Consider the following 22,082-nt stretch of genomic DNA (forward strand, 5'->3'; position numbering starts at 1 on the left):
TAAAGCCCCACTGAAATTACGTTCCATAGGGTTTAGAGACATATTCACTGCACTGTGATACATTTATTGAACTGGAGTGCACGAGTTGATGATAGGACGCTCAGGACCTGTCCTCGCTACAAAAGCTATGCCACTCCGGGGTTTTCATTGTCAGAACGAAAGACAGGAAGTCGCCCGTGCGGATGAAGTTTGGTGACAGCTTCTTTTGTTGGTCTTTTTCTTTTCTTTTTGTGGTCGTAATACCCTCTACTACAAAAAAAAGTATTTTCTCCTGTATACGAAAACACACGCTCGGGCTTTTTTAATATGTTGTAGAGGAAGACTCGTTCTATAAAACTGCGTTGGTTTCAGGCGTATCTTCCGACCTCTTCATTGCGTGTTACAACAATCGAGCCTACGGTCGAATGTAGCGAATTTTGGAAAAATCGCATACTTCCTCTTTTTTTCCTGCAATGACTATGAAAGTTACGTGTCTGGCGATTTTTCCTGTTGAAGTATTCCTTGGTGCCCTTGGCAGGAAAAAAATATTCACTAAAATTTAATGGTTTGATTGTCCACAAAAAAAATCGCGAAGAAGGAGGAGAATTGCGAAACTTCCGGCCCTTGTATACCTGCACCTATTACAGCACGACAACCGGGATTTGGATGCTGTGTAGAGCATAGTTTCCTCTATCCGCAAAAGAAAACCACACAGTTCGAGGTGCTTTCTATGAGCCGCACCTGCCGTTCACGCCAGGCACGGTTTTCGCCAGCGCTGCGAACTTTGCTCGTGTCTAGCACCCGCCACATTGAGATTTGGGAAGAAATGTTTCGTGGTGAGTCGTTTTGCACTTATTAGCGACTGCTACAAAAATTTTTCGTAAAAATTCGGGATCGTTTTGTGGGGGGGCCGAGCAGGTCAGCTGGATCATTTCGCGTGGAATCACCCAGCAGCACACTCCGGCATACACGGGACGGTAGTTTCGCCTTCCGTTGACAGTGGAGAAATTGGCGCTGACGTCGTTCCGCTAAACTCCAGGCGCGCGCCCCTATACATCGAACATAGTTATGTTCCCTATATGTATGTTTCTTCTATGTACATGTGGTGTAGTCTCAACGCAAAGTTTTTGCAGTGTGGCGCGAAAGACTATAACATTGCGGGTAGTATTCAATGGACTTTACAGAATTAAATATAAGTGCACGTGTGAAGCAAGGACCCCACACTCAAACAGTAATATCAACTGCATCATTATTTCCGATTGTCGTTAATAGTTCATGGTACAACAGGTCGTTAGCTCATAATGCCCCATACTGCGATTTTTTATGACGCTCTTCGCTGGAAAACAGCCCGCAGACCGACTGGCATAAAAGGTTACACTGACAAAAACGCTCAGCGGTAAAGGAAAAAAGTTTCTTATCACTAATCCGCAATATGGAATTTAAAACGCCTGGTAGCTCTGTTACGTTGCATGAACAAGATTTCGTAGTTTGCGATGAACGCCGGGAAGTTAGCAGACAATGTCCAACCATCGTGATCAGAACGCTTTTTCTGTTGCGTACACGAAAATTAACGGGAGTTCCGTAATATCGGGAATAAAATTCTTCAAGATACGTGCCAGAAAACGCGATTGTATAGTTCTATAGTTCTTAGACGTATCATCATATTTTATCTCTTTTTATGCAAGTTTAGCGCCACGCAACGACATCGGCACCATTCTTTCATTCTTTCCTCCTTTCTTCCATGGCGGTAATTGAACATGTTAACATGTTCGCGGCAAAAAGTTTAAAGCTCCTAGCACGCTTCTAGTAGTAATGGCAAAGTAGCTTCAAGTGTTGTTTAGAAGCACCCTTTACTCTTTACTTCGAGGCGAATTAGATTGGTGCTCTGTCAATGGAGACGACATTGGGATCGTCGCTACACAAAGAGGCTGTCTGACATTACGTGTAAGTCTACTTCCCAGTTATTATTATTACTGTGGATAACATCCTTTGTTCCGTGCTATCCTAGTGCTCCGGGATTGTCGGGGACGAATAACAATTGGAGAAGCAACCAGGACAGAACATCAAGGGAGCAGGACATACACACCCCATGCTCGAGCCAGTCGAGAAAAACAAGATTCCATCTTCAGAACGCAGTGAGTTCTATCTAGCCGTGTGACATTGGCCTGCAGAATTCCCCTTGAGTATAATTAAATGCTGTAACGTGTGCCAATAAAGCAGGGTGGGTTCCAACTTTTTTCCTCTTTTTCAAGACACGACGGAGCCTTAAAAAGGGAATTATAAGCGTGGTTTTCTTCAAATGAGAAATAAAAACATGCATTCAGATCAAGGCGTGTGCACCACACCGCGTGTAAAAGGTGTGTCTCGTGAAACATGTTCATTCGTTCTCCACTTATCCACTCTGGCGTTCCATAAAGGAGCCCATCAAAAGGCAAAAAAATCGACATATCAAACACTCAGAAGGCCCAACGAACAATCACGAGCCATCGAGAAATGAAAAGTGTATTTTGAAAAGCTAGAACTGCTACATAAAGTAGTAGGGCAACGAAGTCGAGTTCAGGACAGGCATTGGGAATTAATGTGTTGAGGAAAGATTTTTTTAAAAGCAGAAATTACGGACTCCTTGCTATGGGGTTATGCATTTGTTGAACTCTGTGGCACCTCAATAAACCGGCAGGTGGGAATTGTCAGCACCCCGTCGCCTCAATAAATTATAAAGTAACTTATCTGCAACCCGCCCGTGTCAGTTGGCAGCATGTGATAATGAACTAACCCTAACCTGTCCCTTTAATTTTGCTACCGTTATTTTCGAAAAGTTGTCTGAAAAAGTGGATTTCCACAGGAATTATTTTCAGCGTTGCACTTTTTTAACAATTTATTTTGGCAAACACCAACAACTTTATTTTATTGCGATTAATTGAGCATAGAGCCATTTTTCTTTCTCTTTTTTTTCCATTGGTAGTTCTGTCCTCTGGCTTTTTGGCCTTCTTATAGTTCAGCCTTATGATTGCCACCCATTTCATAACGGCTCCACTTTTTTTTTTTTTTTAACTCTGTGTTCAAAATACAGAAATCGACACTGAAGATTTTTGTTTAAGTTTAATTTATACAAGCGTTCACATGGAGGAGCATGCTTCTTCAAGTACAAAGTGAAGTGATGACACGCTTAAGTGTATATATATATATGTTTATGTCTATACTATATATACTTATGTGTGTCACTACTTCACTTTGTACCTGAAGAAGTGTGCACCTCCACGCGAAAGCTTGTATCAATTAAACTTGAACAAAAATCTTCAGTGTTGATTTCTGTATTTTGTTTATCTGATCTACAGGACTTGACTCCGCTCTTCGTATACGCTTCTGTTACTTAAACTCGGTGTAAAAAAAGAAACTTTCAGAACTTACCAGAACGGAAGAACCTAGATTCTTTGAGAAATAAAAATCTAAAGAGCAATCTGGCTCTGGCAAAGGAGAGTTGGCCTTGCATCGGCAACATAACAACTGTTAACCCCGTGGAACTTTTCCTCTGTCTCCAGAGACCTACTTTCGGTTTGCAAACCACCAATGTGGGACCCCTAGCAGGGGTGCGAGGGGTCAAGCGAAAATATCAGTGAAAGCTACGACTAGCCCTCGTTCATTAACGGGACGCTTGAGAGTGCTGTGACAGGTCCGATCGTGGGCGACGACTGCGGGGGGCATGGGGGTCCTCAGCACCCCGGAACTTTCCCAGGGGGACCAGGCCCCCTCCAGGAAGTCTACCTAGCTGACACTTAAGATGATAGTTTCGAAAGATATCCTAAGAACTGCGCGTTTTGGTGATCATGATAATCCTGTAAAAATTTGTCTGCCGCCGTCGCAACAAGGAATTCCGGACACCCTGCCTGACCTCCTGTAAAAATCCTGTAAAAAAAACCTTGTAATCCTGTCAAAATTTGCCTCACGACATTGCAACAATGAATTCCGGACACCCTGCCAGGCCTCCTGTAAAAATCCTGTAGTCCTGTAAAAAAAAATCCTGTGATCCCGTAAAAATGTCCTGTAATCCTGTCAAAATTTGCCTCACGACGTCGCATCAAGGAATTTCGGACACCCTGCCAGCCCTCCTGTAAAAATCCTGTAGTCCTGTAAAAAAAATCATGTGATCTTGTAAAAATGTCCTGTAATCCTGTCAAAATTTGCCTCACGACATCGCAACAAGGAATTCCGGACACCCTGCCAGGCCTCCTGTAAAAATCCTGTAGTCCTGTAAAAAAAAATCCTGTGATCCCGTAAAAATGTCCTGTAATCCTGTCAAAATTTGCCTCACGACGTCGCATCAAGGAATTTCGGACACCCTGCCAGCCCTCCTGTAAAAATCCTGTAGTCCTGTAAAAAAAATCCTGTGATCTTGTAAAAATGTCCCGTAATCCTGTAAAAATTTGCCTCACGACATCGCAACAAGGAATTCCGGACACCCTGCCCGACCTCTGTGCATGAAAGGGGGGAGCGAGGCCGTTGTGCCCTGGCCCCCTCCAGCAGAATGAAAACTCTCCGCCAGTGGGTCTGACGTCGTCTTTCTTTTTTTTTGCTCACCTAAAGTTAGTCTTTGGAGCCGGCACCAAAAGGATACCTTACAGGTACGAAGTTGCAATCAACAGGTTTCATGTTGTTGTATAGCCCACCAGAGCCGTAGCGAGGTGAGTTTGCACCCGGGTCAGGGCAAATCTAAAGCACCCCCCCCACTGCTGTCAGAAGAAAACGGCCATTTACACTGCCGAGACCAGAAGTTCAAATTCTCTTCATTCCTACTTTATACTGGCCAACCAAACCACCCCAACATGCCGTTCGGAGCCCTCTCAGCCGTGGGCGTCAGGGCGGATGCCCCTCTTGCAACCCCCTCACTACGGCTCTGTAGCCCACTACAACTTTCCTATTGACATTTTGGCTCTAATTCTTACAATTAAAAAACTGACTAATTGTTTTCACTTCATTAATTAATTACAAAAATGGTTTCACTATCCTAACACCACCGGTAATGTAACACTATACAGTCCATCTTTTTTTGGCGTGCGACGAACAATTTTTTTTCACCTTGGCTAGTTTTTCATGACGCACCCTGAGTAGCATTGAGCCCATAATATTTGGACAAGTAGATTTTTCGACGCGTTTTCTGACCGTATTACGTGAAACACCGTGTCACCCACTTGTCTCGTTTTGTTTCATTTCAGGGACAAAGGGCGTTTACTTCTCATTAAAGAAGAGCCAAGTGATACCTGTGCGTTTGAGTTCTTGAGTCCCAGCCATATGGGTCCACAGCTGCAAGAAATGCGCCCATCCCCAAAGTTCACTGTTCAGCTTTCCAGAGTAAAAGTGGAACCTCCTGATGCTGCAGGCCTACATGAACAAGGCCAGATTCAGGAACAGTGCAGCGGCGACTCTCCATCAAGAAGCAATAGCTACGGTAAATTATCTTATAATTCATGTAACTGGGTGAGTATCTTACGGAACGTATCACAGCGAGGTTTCAGTAAGTTATGTCACGGTGGCATAGTGCTGTCCCAAAAGCCAACACAAGTGACAAAGAAGTGAGAAACGAAACTATAGGAGGGGGAGGAGGTTCAGAGCCTACTTGCCCTCTCCACTCTGCGGGAGAATGACCTCTCCTCCTCGCAGGAGTAACGTATGGGCGTCGCTCCGTCTATGCAGGAGACACGTGCTTCCAAATCTTTGTTTCTGGTGCGGGAGGAGCTAGTGTTTTTGTTCTGCATGGTCTGTTTCAGGACGAAAAGTACACATTAACCGATATTGAGGCTGCGAGCAGCTACGGCTTAAGCGGGTTCAGATACATTGGTTTCAATGGGAGTTGCGACGGGGATTCGGTGCAACTACTGCTTAAGTGGAATTACGGCTTAAGCGGTTACATTTTAACGAGGTTTCACTGTAATATATACAGTTAAACCTCCCTATAGCGAACTCTCTATGCTGCGAATTTCTCTATTTAGCAAACTTTTTCAAATGCTTTTACATTTGTCCCATTGAAGCCCATGTATTTGGGTTTTCCGTACAGCGAAGTGCGTTTGCCCATGTTCTCTGTGTTACGAAGCTCCACGCGCGCTGAACACCGCTCAGATTCTTGGAAATAGTGTGCCGTTTCGAACTTTCTGGAATTCAGGGCCATCCGGGGTGCCGGACGCACCATATCCAGGTCGCTCCTTGTGTTGGAGAAGCCTGTAAAAAGGAGAGGTGGTGAGAGGAGGGCGCCAGGGGTTCTGTGACCGGCGCAACCGGCGTGCGCAACCAGCGTTCGACGAATGAGAAGGAAGGAGGCCCCCTCCTTTCTTCCTACGGTTTACACCCGCCGGTCAGTTGTCACTTTTGGTTCCGCGTGTGAGCGGGTAAAGTGGACGCCATGGCAAACGTGCTCAAGCGGAAATCGTTGTCCGTAGATGCCAAGGTGCAGATCATCAACGCAGTTGCCAAGGGTGAAAAGAAAAAGGACGTAGCTGCGAGGTTCGGAATCCCGGCGAATTCTTTGTCAACGATCCTGAAGGCCAAAGAGAACGTCCTTGCAGCCGTCGCAGCGAGGACCAACACCACGAGGAAGAGGCTGAAGGTTGCGCATTATGACGACGTCGACAAAGCGACGTTCACCTGGTTCATGGAGATGCTGGCCTCGCGTGTTCCACTCACCGGTGCTATCGTACAATGTCAGGCTGTCAACTTTGGAAACATGCTTGGCTGCGACGACTTCAAGACCAGCAGCGACTGGCTGGAGAAATTCAAGAAAAGACACGCGATTGTCTGCAGAGTTCTGTGTGGCAAATCTCTTTCTGCTGACGTTGTTGGGGCTGCCACGTGGCAGGAAGAAGAACTGAGGGGAATCCTGGAGAAATGCCAGCCTAAGAACATCTACAACGCGGATGAGACCGCCTTGTTTTAACAAATGATGCCTGGAGGCACTCTGACCCTGAAGGGACGCCGTTGTGAAGGTGGGACTCAAAGTAAGCAACGGTTTTCCGTCCTTTTCTGTGTGAACATGGACAGCAGCGACAAGCGGCTTCCCCTTGTAATCGGACAGAGCCAGAACCCTTACTGCTTTCGTGGAAGGAGGGTCCCGGTGATGTCCGCCGCCAACCAAAAAGCGTGGATGTCACGAGCAATTTTCAGTGAGTGGCTCCGGGACTTTGACCGTGAAATGGAAAAGCAGGGCCGGCATGTGTGCCTTCTGCTCGACAACTGCTCAGCCCACTATGTCGACCTCCATCTTACGAACGTAGAGCTGCGATTTTTTCCACCGAACTGCACATCGCTGATCCAAATACTGGATCAAGGCATTATAAGGAGTGTGAGGCAGTGCGCCTATCGCGCACGTGTAGTGGACCGACAGCTGCTGGACATTCGATTCGGCAGAGAATAGAAAGTAGACGCCACCCAAGCCGTGGACATGCTTGCAGCGAGCTGGTCAGCAACCAAACGCGAGGTCATCACAAACTGCTACTGCTTCAGGAAGGCGGGGTTTGAGAGGACTGATTAGGCAGAAGACATCCCATGTGCTGACGTGGAGGAAGCTGAGTCCAGCATACTGGAAGACACTTTGGACGCGCTTGCTGTGCTCCAGCGATGGGAAGAACTTCGAGAACAAGGTGGGGTGCCGGTTGATGTTGCACTGGAGGACTTTTTGGACGCCGACTCAACGGCAGTATGCACAGAGGAGCTTACTGAGGCCGACATTGTCGCCGGTCTGCATATGGATACACACGAGGACAGCGAGTGCGACACTGAAGAGGACATATGTGTGCCATCTGTTAGGGAGGTGCTCGACTCTATTGACGTGCTTCGACGATACGCGGCATCGAACAAGGACCAGGAGGGTGCTCTGGTGGCGCTGGCAAACTATGAACGGTCTGCAACAACGACGTTCATCAAGACTGTGCAAAAGCGAGTAACTGACTATTTCTGTGCCAAATAAATTGCTTCTTTCTCTTCCATAGTCTTGTTTTTTGTGCGTTATATTCCCGGGAACTTCAGGCTACTTAACTGCAGTAACAACCACAAAAATTTAGCTAACGTTCTCTATAACTAAGTTCTCCATATAGCGAAGTTTTGCGTTGTGTTTACCGACTTCGTTACATAGAGGTTTAACTGTAATAATTTGAATAATATTAAAACTGTCACGATAATTTAACCAATAAATGTTATTGTTGCTCACTGATTTGCTGTTATGATCATCATTATGTCTGTCATTTCAGATGCAATCTTCCTCACAGTATTTATGGCAGTTAAGCAATTGAAATACTGTATGTATATTTTGTATTTACCGTATTTACCCGAGAATAAGTCGACCCCCCCACTTTTGAATCGGCAAAAATGGATAAAAAGTTTTTCACACAGAAAAAGATGTTTATTCGTCGTCAGAAGAAGACTCTTCCTCTGTCGTGCTGCCGCACTCTTCGTCACTGCTGTAGGAGACATCATCATCCAAACAGAGTCCACACTTCTTGAACGCGCGCATCACAAGGTCCCGGGGCAAGGCTGCCCAACTCCGACGCTACCCACTTGCGCACTTCCGTGAGTGACGCTCTCTTGATCCTCCCGGCTGGAGTAAGCACGTGATCGTCTCTCGCCAACCATTCATTGTACATCCGCCACACGTTGTTCTTAAACGGCTTATTGACACTCACGTCGAGCGGCTGCAGTTGACTAGTGAGTCCCCCGGGAATCACAAGCATGTCCGTACCTGCGTCACAAAACGCCTTCTTCACCTTTTCGGTAATGTGTCCGCGAAAGGAGTCAAGAACGAGCAGGTTCTTTGGTCGCAAGAGTGCTCCAGGTCGTAGGCACCAGACGAGACGAATCCATTCCGCAACCATGTCTTCGTTCATGAAGCCTTTTTCGTTCGTCCGAACGATGACTTCTTTTGGAAATTGTTCACCTTTTGGCAGCGTCTTCCGTTTGAATACGATGTACGGCCTGAGCTTTGTGCCGTCAGCGAGGCACGACAGCATAACCGTAAAACGCAACTTCTCCTTTCCCGACGAGAGAAGGCTTACTTCCCGGCTGCCTTTCGCTGCCACCGTAGTGTTGCTCGTCATGTCAAAAAACACAGGCGTCTGGTCAGCGTTGCTGATTTGCCCGATCATGTAGTTTTGTTGGTCCCGGAGCTTCAGGAAATAGCGGTGGAACGCCAACACCTTCTCCTCGTACGCCTCAGGAAGCTTTTGGGCGATCCTGGTCCGTCGACGAAGGGCCAGTGCGTTCCGTTGCATGAAGTCCGTGACCCAGTGTCGACTTGCCTTAAACTGTGAGCCCGGAATGTTTTCTTCGTTGGCAAGGCGTCTTGCTTCAATCTGGATCATCTCGCAGCTCACCAAAAGTTTCCTGTCTCGCGTTTCTTCAACAAATGTTTTCAACTTTGCTTCAAGTGTCGGGTAACGTCCTGTCCTTGGCCCTCTGAACCCACGGAGTGTTGCGCTGCAGTCAAAAGATTGCACCCAGTTGTTTTCGCCACTGACGCACAACTCGTTCAGAGACACCGAACTCCTGTTCGGCAGCACAGTTGTTCGTCTCTTTGGCATAGAGGATTACACGCCGCTTGAAAGATGCAGGAAATGAACGCCGAACCTTCCCCATGATGTGCACGGTAGCGTCGCTTAGCGTCTTGTGTTCAGTTTCGCTTCGCAGTTCTCCTTCTCCGCTCAAGTGACGCATGCCACGTAATTCGAAACATGGACCCTGCATTCTCCCGGGTTTTCCTTCAAGTGCTCCGGAATTTAGGGCACCGCGGAAGCGTTGACCGGATTGTAAGTCGACCCCCTACTTTTTAGAAGCTGATTTGGGAAAAAGGGGTCGACCTACCTACATTCGGGCAAATACGGTAAATACTCATATCAAAATGTATTTATGAAGAGTGTTTAAAATCCCATTTCAACACAGTATTTTGGGTTTATATTTAAATACTCAAAAAATGTATTTATGCCCATCCCTGGAGGGTGCCACAAGTCCTGGGAACAGTGCCCACTCCTCCCACTAGGGGATTCGCTTGTGGTGCCCCTATAGGTGCTGCATGGGGCATACGCTCCCTTCACAAACTCAAATCCTTTCATCCAACCCTTTCCCACGCCTGAATTCGTACAGCATTGGCTGTGGCGGCGCCCTGACTTTCCGTTACTGGCAACAGCGCACACCTCTAGATGTACTGCAACATAGTTAAACTAGGTTCAGAAAAAGTATGGAGGTGGTTGTCATGTGACTCGAATACTTGCATTGTGGCTTACTTCTCTCCTTTTTTGTTTTACTTCAGGAGTGACAGCTGGGACGTGTGACATTAAAGAAGAACCTCGAGAGGAATCTTCAAAGGAACATCCAATCATGGAAGTCAAAACGGAGCCTTATAACGTTGCACTCTCGACTGAGCAGGACCAGATGGGACACGGCTGTGAATCAAAATCAGAAGGTAAATACAAAATGGTCAAGGAGATTTAGTCAACACCAAACTCAATAGCATGACATGGACAAAAAAAAGGCATGCAACAGAAATGCGTTTTAGCTTTCTGACAGCCAGGTATCAGCTTTCATGCACGTGTTCTGTTCAATGGAAAATTCTCAAAGTTATGGAAAATAGACGTGGAGATTCTTTATCAAATTTCACATCACTGTTGCATCTCAATACTACCGTATGTTCTCAATTATAAGTAAAGCTGGATGTTTTCGGGTTTTATTGTTTTCAGAATTCGGGGGGTAAATATCGGGTGTTATCTGGTGATCAGCAAAACATGGTGGAATCGGGTGAAATTTCTTTATTTGTGTATTTTTCGGGTAAAATACAACTCGTTGTTCTTGCTCAGAATGACACAGGAACTCGGCAAAATATATATGGCTACACGTTTAAGGCAAGTGCATCACCCCTCGGGGCCTTTACGGGAATCCCCATACATTTTTTAAATTGTTTTGCGCTGCAAAAAATTGTTTGATTTGCATGAAGTTTGTTTTAAATGAAAGTGTGTACCAATTTCTAGGGAATAATGGTTTCAGAGTTTTTATATCTGGCTTAGAATTTTTCCCATCATAAGAGAAAATATTGCTACAGTATTGCTATACTAAATATCCAACGCCGCAGATAATGAATCTAAAATAAATCGCATGTATTTACGGTAGGATACCCCAGGATGTCGGGAGACACGTCTGCAATGAAGCGCAGTTTCGCGTCTTTTGCGTCATCGTGGATCCCCTCCATGGGCTTGCCGAAAACTTTGATGAGTTGCTTGTGATGAAGCTGGTGCACTCCTGCCATTGTTTTTTTTTTGCCGCTGGGCAGTGTTTGCATAGCAAACTCCAAACATTGTCTGTGCACCTTTCGCTTTCTTCTTTAGACTATCATGTCTTGTTGCCGATGCGAGGTGTTCCTTTCTTCGCCGTATCTGACGACAACACCAAGTTACAGAAACGGCACGTGAGCACGTTTTCGTTGTCTCCATTCTTCGCTATTTCCAAATCGTTGCACTCGTTCCTTTGACGACCCGCCATCGTGTCAAAAGATGAACGTCACGACGTTAATGCACGAAATGCATAAATTAGGGATGTGCCAACCGAATCCACGAATCCCAGGCAAGGATTCGAGATTCGGGAATTCGAATCTCAGTGACAAAAACGGCGAATTGAATCTTCCACGTTTGTTCCTTTCTTTTTGAAATTGGCGCCTCCGGAGCCCTCCGAAAGCCTCATTGACCGGCGGGTGTTTTCTTGTTTGTTCGTTTACATTGCTCTGGACTGAAGTTATAGTTCAGGCAGGAACTGTTACATTTCAAGTTTAAAAGTAATATGGTTTAGCTTTTGATTGTTGCTTTAGTTTTATGGAAGTAATTCATACTGGATAATTTATGTATTTCTGGTAGTTGATGAACAATATGTTAAATATAAACTATGTGTATATTTTGTCCCAAAACTGAACTATTACGTTTTTTTTTTTTTTTTCGTTTAACAAATGTATCATATTCTGCTTCAAAACACTTTTCAGTAGAGGTTTTTTTTTTTAGCATTTCAAACTGTTTTTAGTAGGGGTGTGTGAATATTCGAGTTCTTGAATTCAAGTCGAATATCAAACTCTCTAACTACTCGATTTTTCGAGTATTCGACTATTCCACGAATTTTGAACGACACAACCCGAAAGTGGGCTTCACCTGATGCTTCTGTGCATGAGGTGAAGCCTCCTTTACGAAATTGCCCTTGCTGCAGGACCAACACAGGCGGGACAGTGTTTAGTTTAAGATAAAGTTATCCAAAGTTAGTGTTGCAGACATCGTCTGTGGAAGGGGTGGCGCCCCTCCCACGTGCAGTTTAGCGGTATCGACGGGGGCTTTGATTTGATGTCTGTGAGGTCGCCTTTAAAAAGTTAGGACTCTCAAATAATGACGCCCACGACCAAGAAGGGTGTCTTAAAGATGTCCTTTGTTTCTAAACTTTCAGTAGTGCAGCTCGCTAGGGCGAGTGCAAAGAAACTAAAGGGTGTTCATGGCAAGGCTGAGGCAGGATGCCAATTCGTTTGTTTCACAAATGGCCCGTGGTTGTTTGAAACAATTACAGCCTCATCCGTATAACATGCTACTGCCTGACATAAAATTTTGAAATGAAGGTAACCACTCCAGTAAGTTGTAGGCTTTCCTGAAAAGCAGGAAGCACTCTCATGTAAAATTTAAGAGAATAGGGGCTTTAAACAGAAGAATTGCATGTCTATCTTGCGACAGTTAATGCCAGAAAAATTACACTAAAGCCATGGGCTACAAAATGGAAACTTTTAGTGCAAAAGTCACATATGGTAAATACGCACTTCCGAAAGCAGTTCGGTATTGTCGTGGCAGTCCCATGACACAGCGACAAAATGCAGAGCGTCCAAGAGGTTGATCTGCAAATCCTGGTCTTTTCGGTCGATTTTTGCGAGATGACACCGCACCAGAAGCCCTTTGAAATGGTGCCTAACGTTCCGAATGATGCCAACGTCCAGCGGCTGCAAATGTCTTGTTGCATTGGGGGCAGGAACATTCTGAAGCTCAACTTGTTTTGGATGTGCAGAGCACTGGTCGCTAACGACATCGTCGTCCACCTTCTTCCCTTCACCACAGACGCTCTTGTAAACAAGTCCGTGCCTTGCTCTAAATCGATGACGCCAACCAGCGGAGACCAGGAAATTTTCTACTCCAAGGGAGAGTGCAATCTCGTCTGCCTTTTCCCGTAACACTTTGCCGTTGACGTTGATACCGGCTGCTGTAACTTCCTTAAACCAGGCTAAAAGGACCTCCTCAAGCTTGACGTGTTGTGGAGGCCTAGCCTGCTTCACGTTGATCCCAAACTGTTGGACGTTCTGCAGAATTCTGTCTCGCTGGCCGACGATCGTGCTGAGTGTCGATTGCGGGATGCCAAGCTCCTTTGCGAGGTCGGCACGCTTTCTCTTCGGCTCTTCATCCACTCTGGATAAGATTTCAAGTATATCCTTGAAGGACAGAGCTTTCCACTTGCGTGACATGTTGCAGAACTTCGGACATGGCTGACACTGACTGCGCACCACGAGCACCACGAGTCCGTTCTCGCAACGGCAACATGTAGTCATCCTCCTCCCCCCCACACGTGCCAACGAGGGGAGACTCAATGACTCATGGTGCACTGAACTGTACGCTGTCGGGGTCACGGAGGAGACGGTGAAACAGTTCCTTTGGCGGGATTTCCTTCCTTCCTTTTCATGTTCGCTCCTCAGTCGGCTTAATCCGTCATCGAGTTCCACAGTTCTCCGGACTCAATGCGGCGATTTTTTTTCGTATAATCCGGAATCGCTACCAATGTCGTTCGTATTATCCCAATAGTAATACACTAAATATTAGGCTTTCCGGCCGGGACTTCGGGAAAATTCGTATCAGCCGGGATAGTATCATCGAGATTCTACTGTAGCACGGCGCGACCGATATCACGTGTTGTGGTGTCAGCGCGATGCAAATACGGCAATACATGCGAAATCGGGACGGCCGAAACGGCGTTCATTGGTGGTCCATTCTTTATTCACTGTCATGGTGTTGGTCTCTGCCATGGTCTCCGGCGCTTTGATGAAAAGTTAACATTTTTGTAAATACCGCAACTATTTAGCGGTGGAAAGGTGGTTTCAAGTATTGGAAATAAGTGTTACAAGGTGGCTAAAACAACAGGCAGAGACTAAGAATTGTGCCAGCACAATGAATTTTGGACACTTGGTGCATTGACTCATTTTGATCCAGACAGAGAAACTCGTGTCTATGTTGACGCTTCAGCGAAACCTCCATGGAGCCAAGATATTTTCGAAAATCGACCTCATCAAAGCCTACCACCAGATCCCGGTAGAGCCCGCCGACGTTCCGAAAACAGCAATTACGATGCCGTTCGGCTTATTTGAATACATCCGTATGCCGTTCGGCTTGCGCAATGCAGCCCAGGAGCTTTTACACGAAGGTTCTGGTGGCAAGTGTCTGGTGGAAGAACTGAAGCTACCGGATCGATGGTAACTCAGAACTGCAGCATCTGGATGAGGATATTTTGGATTTAGTCGGCCTAGATGAAATAGACAACGAAATGTCAGACTGGGATGTTTATCTCAAGATGGTTGTTTCTGCGAAAGTACGTGCAAGCGATCATCTGGAACGCTGCGGCATGGTTTTACAGACGTCACCGACGTACAGCTTGTGCAAAGTGGGCTTGGTGCTCTCGCAGGAACAACAAGAGCCCGGTACAGTGCAGAGATCGAAGGATCCAACATGGTTGTGATGCAAGCTGACCCTGAAGCCAGCAGCCCTGAAAAGTCACGTTTGGTTGCGAAGCTTGGAGAGGCTCAAGAGGCAATGAGCAACGCTGTAGTCGAGGACAAGGCGTCACGTTCACCCAAAAATGAGGGTGTGCCGTCGACACTTGGAGTTGTGAACGACGAAGTTCAAGAGCACTTGAACCTCCACAGGATTTACGTCGTTGAAGAAAGTGGATAAAATTTGGAAGACACGTTCACTCAACTTGCCGGAAATCTGTCTGAAGACGAATGTGATCGGTTCACCACCGTGAACCTCTCCGAGTGGTTTACGTCGGACTCTACAAGCCGTGATGATAATGATACACCGACGTGCTCGGTGTCTGAAGATTTCTTCGTCAGTGGGAGAAGTTCCAGAGAGTCAAGTAGGCCCCCTTGTGTCTGCAACAAGCAAACGAGGAATTCAAGATGGAGGGCGTCAAGTCAGAGGGCTCAGGGAATCTCGTCCTAGACGAGCACAAAACTGCGTCGAGCTCATGGATGCATTATTCGCACCTGTTTCGCTTATTTTCAGAAGAGCCGGCAAGAAGTGGCTCGGAGATGTACCTCCTACCGAGAAATCCCACAGAATTTCTCACAAAGACAGTGCCTTCCTTTAGGATTTCTCACACCAAAAATGTGATCCCCTACAGGCTTTCATATAGAAAATTCCTCATCCCACAGAAGATCTTTCAAAGGGGATCTAAAGATGCATTTTAAGAGATATCTTAGAGGGAAGGATCCTGTGAGACAGCTGGCATTTCCTACAAGCTTCACCCATCAGGTGATCTAAAGATGCATCGTAAGATGATGATGATGATGATTAGTATTTTAATGGCGCAGCAGCAACGGAGGCTATAATGCGCCAAAACATTGTTAAAAATGTTACTACTTACAAATGGAATGATAAGGTTAAAACCAGTGCATGATACAAATTAGCTCAAGTACTGTGTTTTCAGAAAATATCGTTAAAATTACAAGGCATGCACTGCATTGCATCTTGCATCTCAAGAGATATCTTACAGGGAAGGATCTTGTGAGACGTTGGCATTCCCTACAAGCTTCACCAATCGTCTCTATCAGAGCAAGGTTTCTCTTACAACTTCTAAGAGACCCTTTGCATTTTCTTCTAGACTTTGTAAGAGAGCATTTCTCTCATAGGGTTTCCTCGAAAATGCAGAAGTGGAAGTGTTCATTTTCTTTAGAGTTAGATAAATGTGCTAAAAAGACGGAATTTTGAAGATCGCTAAGATATTACTTGAGGACGCTGTGGACTCATAAAGCATTTACTATTCACCTGCTAGCTTCAAAGTGGGCATTAGAGCATAGTAGAAGCAAAAAAAAAAAAAATCTGAGGATACAGGACGACAAAACAAGGTGTATTTTATTACAATGTAAGGATGCTAACTGCATTATATAGAAGAACTCGCACGAAAACAAGTAAGATACTGTATACATCATTGACAAGATTAACAGAACGATAAGGTGACTGTACAAGCGAACTCTTACATCTGGGCCTGCTTACATGAAACTCTTTGAGTGCAACACTGAACGACTGCTCCTGAGACACTCGCTGAGAGTTGCACTCAGAGTGTTTCGTGCAAGTGGGCCCTGTGTGTGGTGCACATGGTCAGTAGGTGTTACATCTGACCACCTGCCACAAGATGCTTTCATACCTCAACCCTTACAGCACTGGTTCCGAATAAGCACAACAAGCCATGTGGGATATTTAGTACATAATCTTTGAAGGCATAATTTGTGTTACAAATAAGCAAATGCTACATACAGCACTTTACTGTTCACACATTTACTATTCAACTGCAAGCATCAAAGTGGGCATAAGATTGTTGTGCCGTCTAAAGATAAATAAACATTGAGAATACAGAACGGACATAGCATATTTCATTACAATGCAAGGTTGGAAAGTATATTATATACAAGCACTCACACCAAAATAAACAGGATGCTGTACAAGCACATATATACATAATTATCCTGGTGACAAGATTAATGGGAATGTGATGTGACTGTACAACAAGTGAACTCTGAGGACATTTATGTTTAATCGCACGGAGGCGCTCGGAGCGGATATGTCGTCACAGAGCCGGCTCGAGGGCGTATGAGAATTGGCTCAGATCTGCCCGCTTTGTGTTTGGATATTCGCTCAGAGTCACCTCCGAGGCAGCTCCCTTCGCTCGGAGATTGGAGGGCGAGCTCGCAGATGCTTCCCACGATTCCTGAGCTAGAAGATGGCGGCTATTTTGAAATTTTGAGATGGCTTTCATCCAGACAATCTAGACCGCCGTACCACACGAACCAGTTGTGGAATTAGTGCTTGAAAATGTAAAAAGTCTCTGACAGATGTCGAGAAACTTTATGTGACACCGGCTTTGATGCAGAGTTTGCAGCCAGCGTCGTGATGGACGGACGCGTGAGTGGCCCCGCGTGAACGGCAAGCAAATAGGTCGTCGTCTTCCACACACTATGTGCAACATGGAATGAAACGTGAAATGATGTACAAAAAGAAAAAAAAGAAGGAACATAACATCAGAAAAACTGACAGAAGTGAAACCTTCAAGCCACTGACGCATAAACGGTGCCCTACGACGAACACCAACGAAAGCAGACGACACAGCAATAGATACTGCGCAAGTGCGAAGCCGTTGTCTCTCGGACACGTATGGAATTCAATTTTCTCGTCGCTTTACGCACGACTGATCGATTCCCGGTTCCGTGACGCACTTCCGCTCAGCTTGGGCTCTGCTCTGAGCGAATAAACATAAACGCCCTGAGCTGGGAGTGGTGCACATGGCAGTAAGGAATTATATCTGGCTATCTCTCACAAGATGCCTTCATACGATGATAATCCAATAAGTAAATTACCCTATTTTCATTTTTCAAAAGAAATTGCACTACAAGGAACTCGGTGGTTAGGGTAATTCAGTGGGATACATTGACAACACAGGTATTGGTTCGTGCAGCAGCTTCCCAATGTAGCACATGGTGTGCTTGACTGTGAAGTCAGATCAGTCATATATTTCTTTACAGAAAAAAAAAAGCTTCGAGTATATATTGGCAGCATCTGTTGATGGAGAGGACTGTATGAGAATTCAAATGGTTCAGCATTGTCTTGCATAGAGGGTCATGAAAACGTTCATGATGAACAGCGCACTATTGGAAGGCCAGTTACAGCAACAGGAAACAATGTTATCTGTAGTTCAGAAAACTGTTGGCAAAGACAAACGGGTCACAATTACATTTTTATACAGGGGTTCCCTAGGACTGATGTCTGACACTCAAGCGTCGAAACAATTTTGTTTCGGAAGCTTCATTACAGAAAGGTACGTGTGAGATGGGTGCCATGTTTGCTCAGTAACGTTGACAAACAGCAACCAATTAATTCGGCATGAATATTCCTTGAGTGGTATCAAGACAGTGGTGATGCATTCCTTGGATGCATTAGTACTGATTATGAAATGTAGGTGCATTATGCAACATCAGAGAAAAAAAAAAAAAAAGAGAGAACTGAAATGTGAACACTTTGCTTTGTAAACAGGACACGAGGCAAGGCATCCAAAATAGGCGCCATGGTAGCAAAAATGTTCGCAGAAAGTAGGTGACTTCGTCAAAAAGTAGTGTTGAAACCTGTATATAAATTTTCACTGTTTATCTGTTTATCTGTTCACAGCACAGGAACTTATTTATGGGATAACCATCACACAGCTTTATAGCATTAGACGCGGGACAAGCCATGTGGCATATTGCGACATTTTTGCAGATCTAATTTATGTTGCAAGCTAATGCTACACACAACAGTCCCACCTACTTTCCATTATTAGTCTCTCCACACGATTAGGAAGTGTGCAGACATATGATTTGCCCTCATTGTAAAACCCTATGAAGAGACACACACTATAAATGTCAGAGAGTGAAATGGCACTTAATGTCTGCAGAGACACCATACACTCGTAGATATAAGGAGGCAGCCGTGTGTCATTGGGGTTGTCAGACAATATTATGTTCTTGCATAGCAAGACACACCTTTCGTCACCATCCTCATACACTTTCAGAATTCTTTTGATCTGTAGGAACTGTTCAGAATGTGTGACTACAACACTGGAATCAATTTTTGATGGTCTTGTGTAGGCCTGGCTGTGGAAGACCATGCCATTCATCACGAAGCGGTGACACTCGATAGCAGACTGCGGCCTGTAGTAGCAAAATTGCTGTACTAGTGCATCTTCCTCCTCCAACGAAAAATGGTGCACAGGTTTTGGCCGGCCAAGAAAACATGCTGTTTCAACATATGTTGCACTTTGAAGCTTGACATATCCCAACATATTTTTGCACACATTACTTATCTGCAGTGACAGTGGTGTAGTTGAGAGGGCAAGGTCCAATTCTTGCATCATTGCTGTTCTCTCAAGCACCTGAAGAGGTGGCCCCTTGGCAGCAGTTACATACTTTAGGAGCGTGCCATTCCCCCCCCCCCCCCCCTCAAATACAAATGAGGAGTGCGCCCAAAGAGGACCCAAGTACTGCACACTCTTTGCTAAGTGGGGAAGCAGATGAACATTATACATCATTTTTGTTGCTCATGCAAAGCGCTGCATGCCTTGTCACAAATTCAACCAGCAGGTCATCTAGAAATGGACACATGAAGAAATTAGAGCAAGAATGTAAAGAACCACCCGCATGACTGAGGGAATGGGGTAGCGTGGGAAAAGGCTAAAACAACGAAGAGAGTACAACAGGACAAGTGCTGCTCGTTGTGTCGTACTCGTTCTGTCGCAGTCTTTTCCTTTTGTTAGTGTGTCCTTGCACAATGCTATTTCCTCAGTTACGTACTGACTAACCCAACATCCCACAGCTCCTAAACCACTCTTATGCTCATCGTAACATTGTAACTCAAGATGCATACCAATTTCGCAAAGTATCTGACAAAATTTGGTGCGATTACACGCCATGAAAGGAGTTCTGCACAGCTCAAAATACGCTGTCTGTTGCATGAAGGGAATTGCCTCAGGACGAGAGCCGCCGATATTTTGAACAGACACTGCTGTTGTTTTTTGCACCGTCCTCATCGTTAGGGTTAGGTATAACGTGCTAAAGGTGCACGCAGATTGTGGGTCAACAGCTCTAGGGGAAGAAGGGCTTCGCTGGATTTCTACCTGTCTATTGCACCTCAAAGGAAAAACAAAGGGGAAAGACTCTGTAGAGTTTGTCGCACTTAGTAGATGCAAAGGAATTTTAACGTTTTAACAATTATGCAAAAACTTGCGGGCTCTCCACTGTAGCTGAGCTGTTCTGTGATGTAATGGCTCATTTCTGAACGAACGGAAGCTGTCATCTTGGCATTCAGGTACATTTGCCTATTTGGCTGCATGCGACTATGCTTGCACTGCACAAGTACATCAGCCTTCTGCACCCTTTACCTTTTCCAGCCCTTTACTTTTCCCTTTCCCCTCGGGCACGTAGAACAGTCTCATTGGATCGCTCTCAAGTAAGGTACCACAACAACTACACATGAGGTCCATGTTGCTTCATCTTTGACACCATAGTGTTGTGGCCCGTCTGCAAATGCCCCCTTATTGCTACTTTCTCAGCGTACAGATGCTTTGTCAGATGCTTTCTCCAACCTTTTCTTTCCCTCATGCACAGGAACTGTCATACTGTCATAGCATATTGTGGGAGCTTCTCCAATAAACACCACTAGATTTAGGCTTTCTGTGAATTTCCACATTCCTCGTACTTGATTTCGTTACTCGAACGCCCTCCAAAATACAACAAGTTTCGATTGCACTGCAAGTGTCCTACATAGAGAAGTTACACTAAGGACAGGTACACTAAGCGCAAGTACATTAATTTCTCTTGCCAGCTCGCTCTAACATTGCTGGAGTGAGTTCTATACGCAACAATGTGCATGTGGCTTCTGCAAGCCTTTTCAAATGATTCAAATGTTGTCCAAGGGTGCATGGCAGGCAGTAGAATAGGATCCAGTTTCTCCCTTCATTGGCCTTCCAGTAGCTGCGTTCAGCGAGTGACCTTGGCAACCTAGAGAAGCAGTGAGGAGGCCCTATGGCAAGGAGCCATTTGTCCATGGCCTCAACAGCAGCAGTGGCACCTGTTAATTGATAAGGAAGTTACATAACAAACCTCCATGTAGCAAAAAAGGGGAAGAGATGCTGCCGTATCTTACCTGCAGTGACTGCTGCCAACACAATTTCTGTCAGCTGTTTTGTCACTCAGAGAAGGACACAATGCATGTAATCAATGTTGTGACTCCACACAATGTCGAAATGCAGCAGGTTCACTAGTGCTGATGGCCCTTTAAGCCTATTTACAGGGCGGCCATACTCTACTGTCAGCATCATGTCTTGGAGAAGGCTGCTTGCAGTCCTTTCGCCAACAGTGGTGGTGTCCAGAAACCGCATCGTTCCTAAAGGACAAGAGACAAGTATTTGTTACGAGAGATCATTTGAGAAGCATGCGCCTGGTTCTTCATTTACGCATCTAATACATACCGTCTACATGCTCCCCCTTGAGATAGCACCATGGACATGACAGGTATCCACTAAAAAGAGTATGATTTTGGATTGCAGCACGTGCTAGAGTGTCGACACAGCTGCAGACAACGATGACTTTTGACGAAATCATCTCCTCGCCAACATGCCACATCACCGGCTGCATTATGTTAATGTTCTCAACAAACTTCTCGAGGAAGAGTGACATGTTGGGGTGGGAATTCCCAAACCAGAGACCTGCAAGCATGCAGCTTTGAAATCTCTGCTCTGGTGGCAGTTCGTTTAAGGTTAACTGGATCGGCCACATGGAACCCTTGGATGATTTATATACCGGACTGCCGTCCGTGTTGAAAGTTAGTGTGAGGTCACACCATTTCAAGTGTCCTGCGCTGTATAGGTTACGGAGAAGTTGTCCACTTGTGATGTCACTGATCGTGTCAGCAGCCCTCCCCACGCAGAGCTTTTTGAAGTTCTTGTAAAGCACATGCTTGTTCCGTGTAGCAACACTCATCTGTTCTTCCATGTTCAAGAAATGCCCTTCATTCTTTAGGTCTGACAGGTGTCTTGTCACATTGCAAGTGACACACACCTTCTCAGCTGTGCTTTCTCAGTCTTCAAGCAGTGCCTTGCAATATTTACAATAGAAGTGATGCTTTGCATATTTGTTGGCCCTTGGTAGCCACATCTTGCGTAGAAAGTATTTGCTTCCTGGTAATACATCATCTGTGAAACCAAAAAGTGAATTTATGAAAGTGAGGAGGTCATCAACTGCCGTCCACATTAGTCCATGGCTAACGGTAAACGAC

At 45.4% G+C, this 22,082-nt stretch overlaps 1 protein-coding gene across 1 annotated transcript in view; it reads left to right on the forward strand.

The window, feature by feature from the left end:
• Positions 1-1,694: 1,694 nt before the first annotated feature.
• LOC135369201 (uncharacterized) overlaps positions 1,695-22,082 on the forward strand; it is a 37,920-nt gene continuing 17,532 nt past the window's right edge. The window contains exons 1-4 of the mRNA XM_064602833.1: positions 1,695-1,923; positions 1,988-2,114; positions 5,190-5,422; positions 10,262-10,414. Of these exons, the coding sequence (XP_064458903.1) occupies positions 5,266-5,422; positions 10,262-10,414 (310 nt within the window). The 5' untranslated portion in view covers positions 1,695-1,923; positions 1,988-2,114; positions 5,190-5,265. The remainder of the gene's footprint in view (positions 1,924-1,987; positions 2,115-5,189; positions 5,423-10,261; positions 10,415-22,082) is intronic.

This window comes from Ornithodoros turicata, chromosome 9 (assembly GCF_037126465.1).
Source record: "Ornithodoros turicata isolate Travis chromosome 9, ASM3712646v1, whole genome shotgun sequence".
NCBI classification, from domain to species: domain Eukaryota; kingdom Metazoa; phylum Arthropoda; class Arachnida; order Ixodida; family Argasidae; genus Ornithodoros; species Ornithodoros turicata.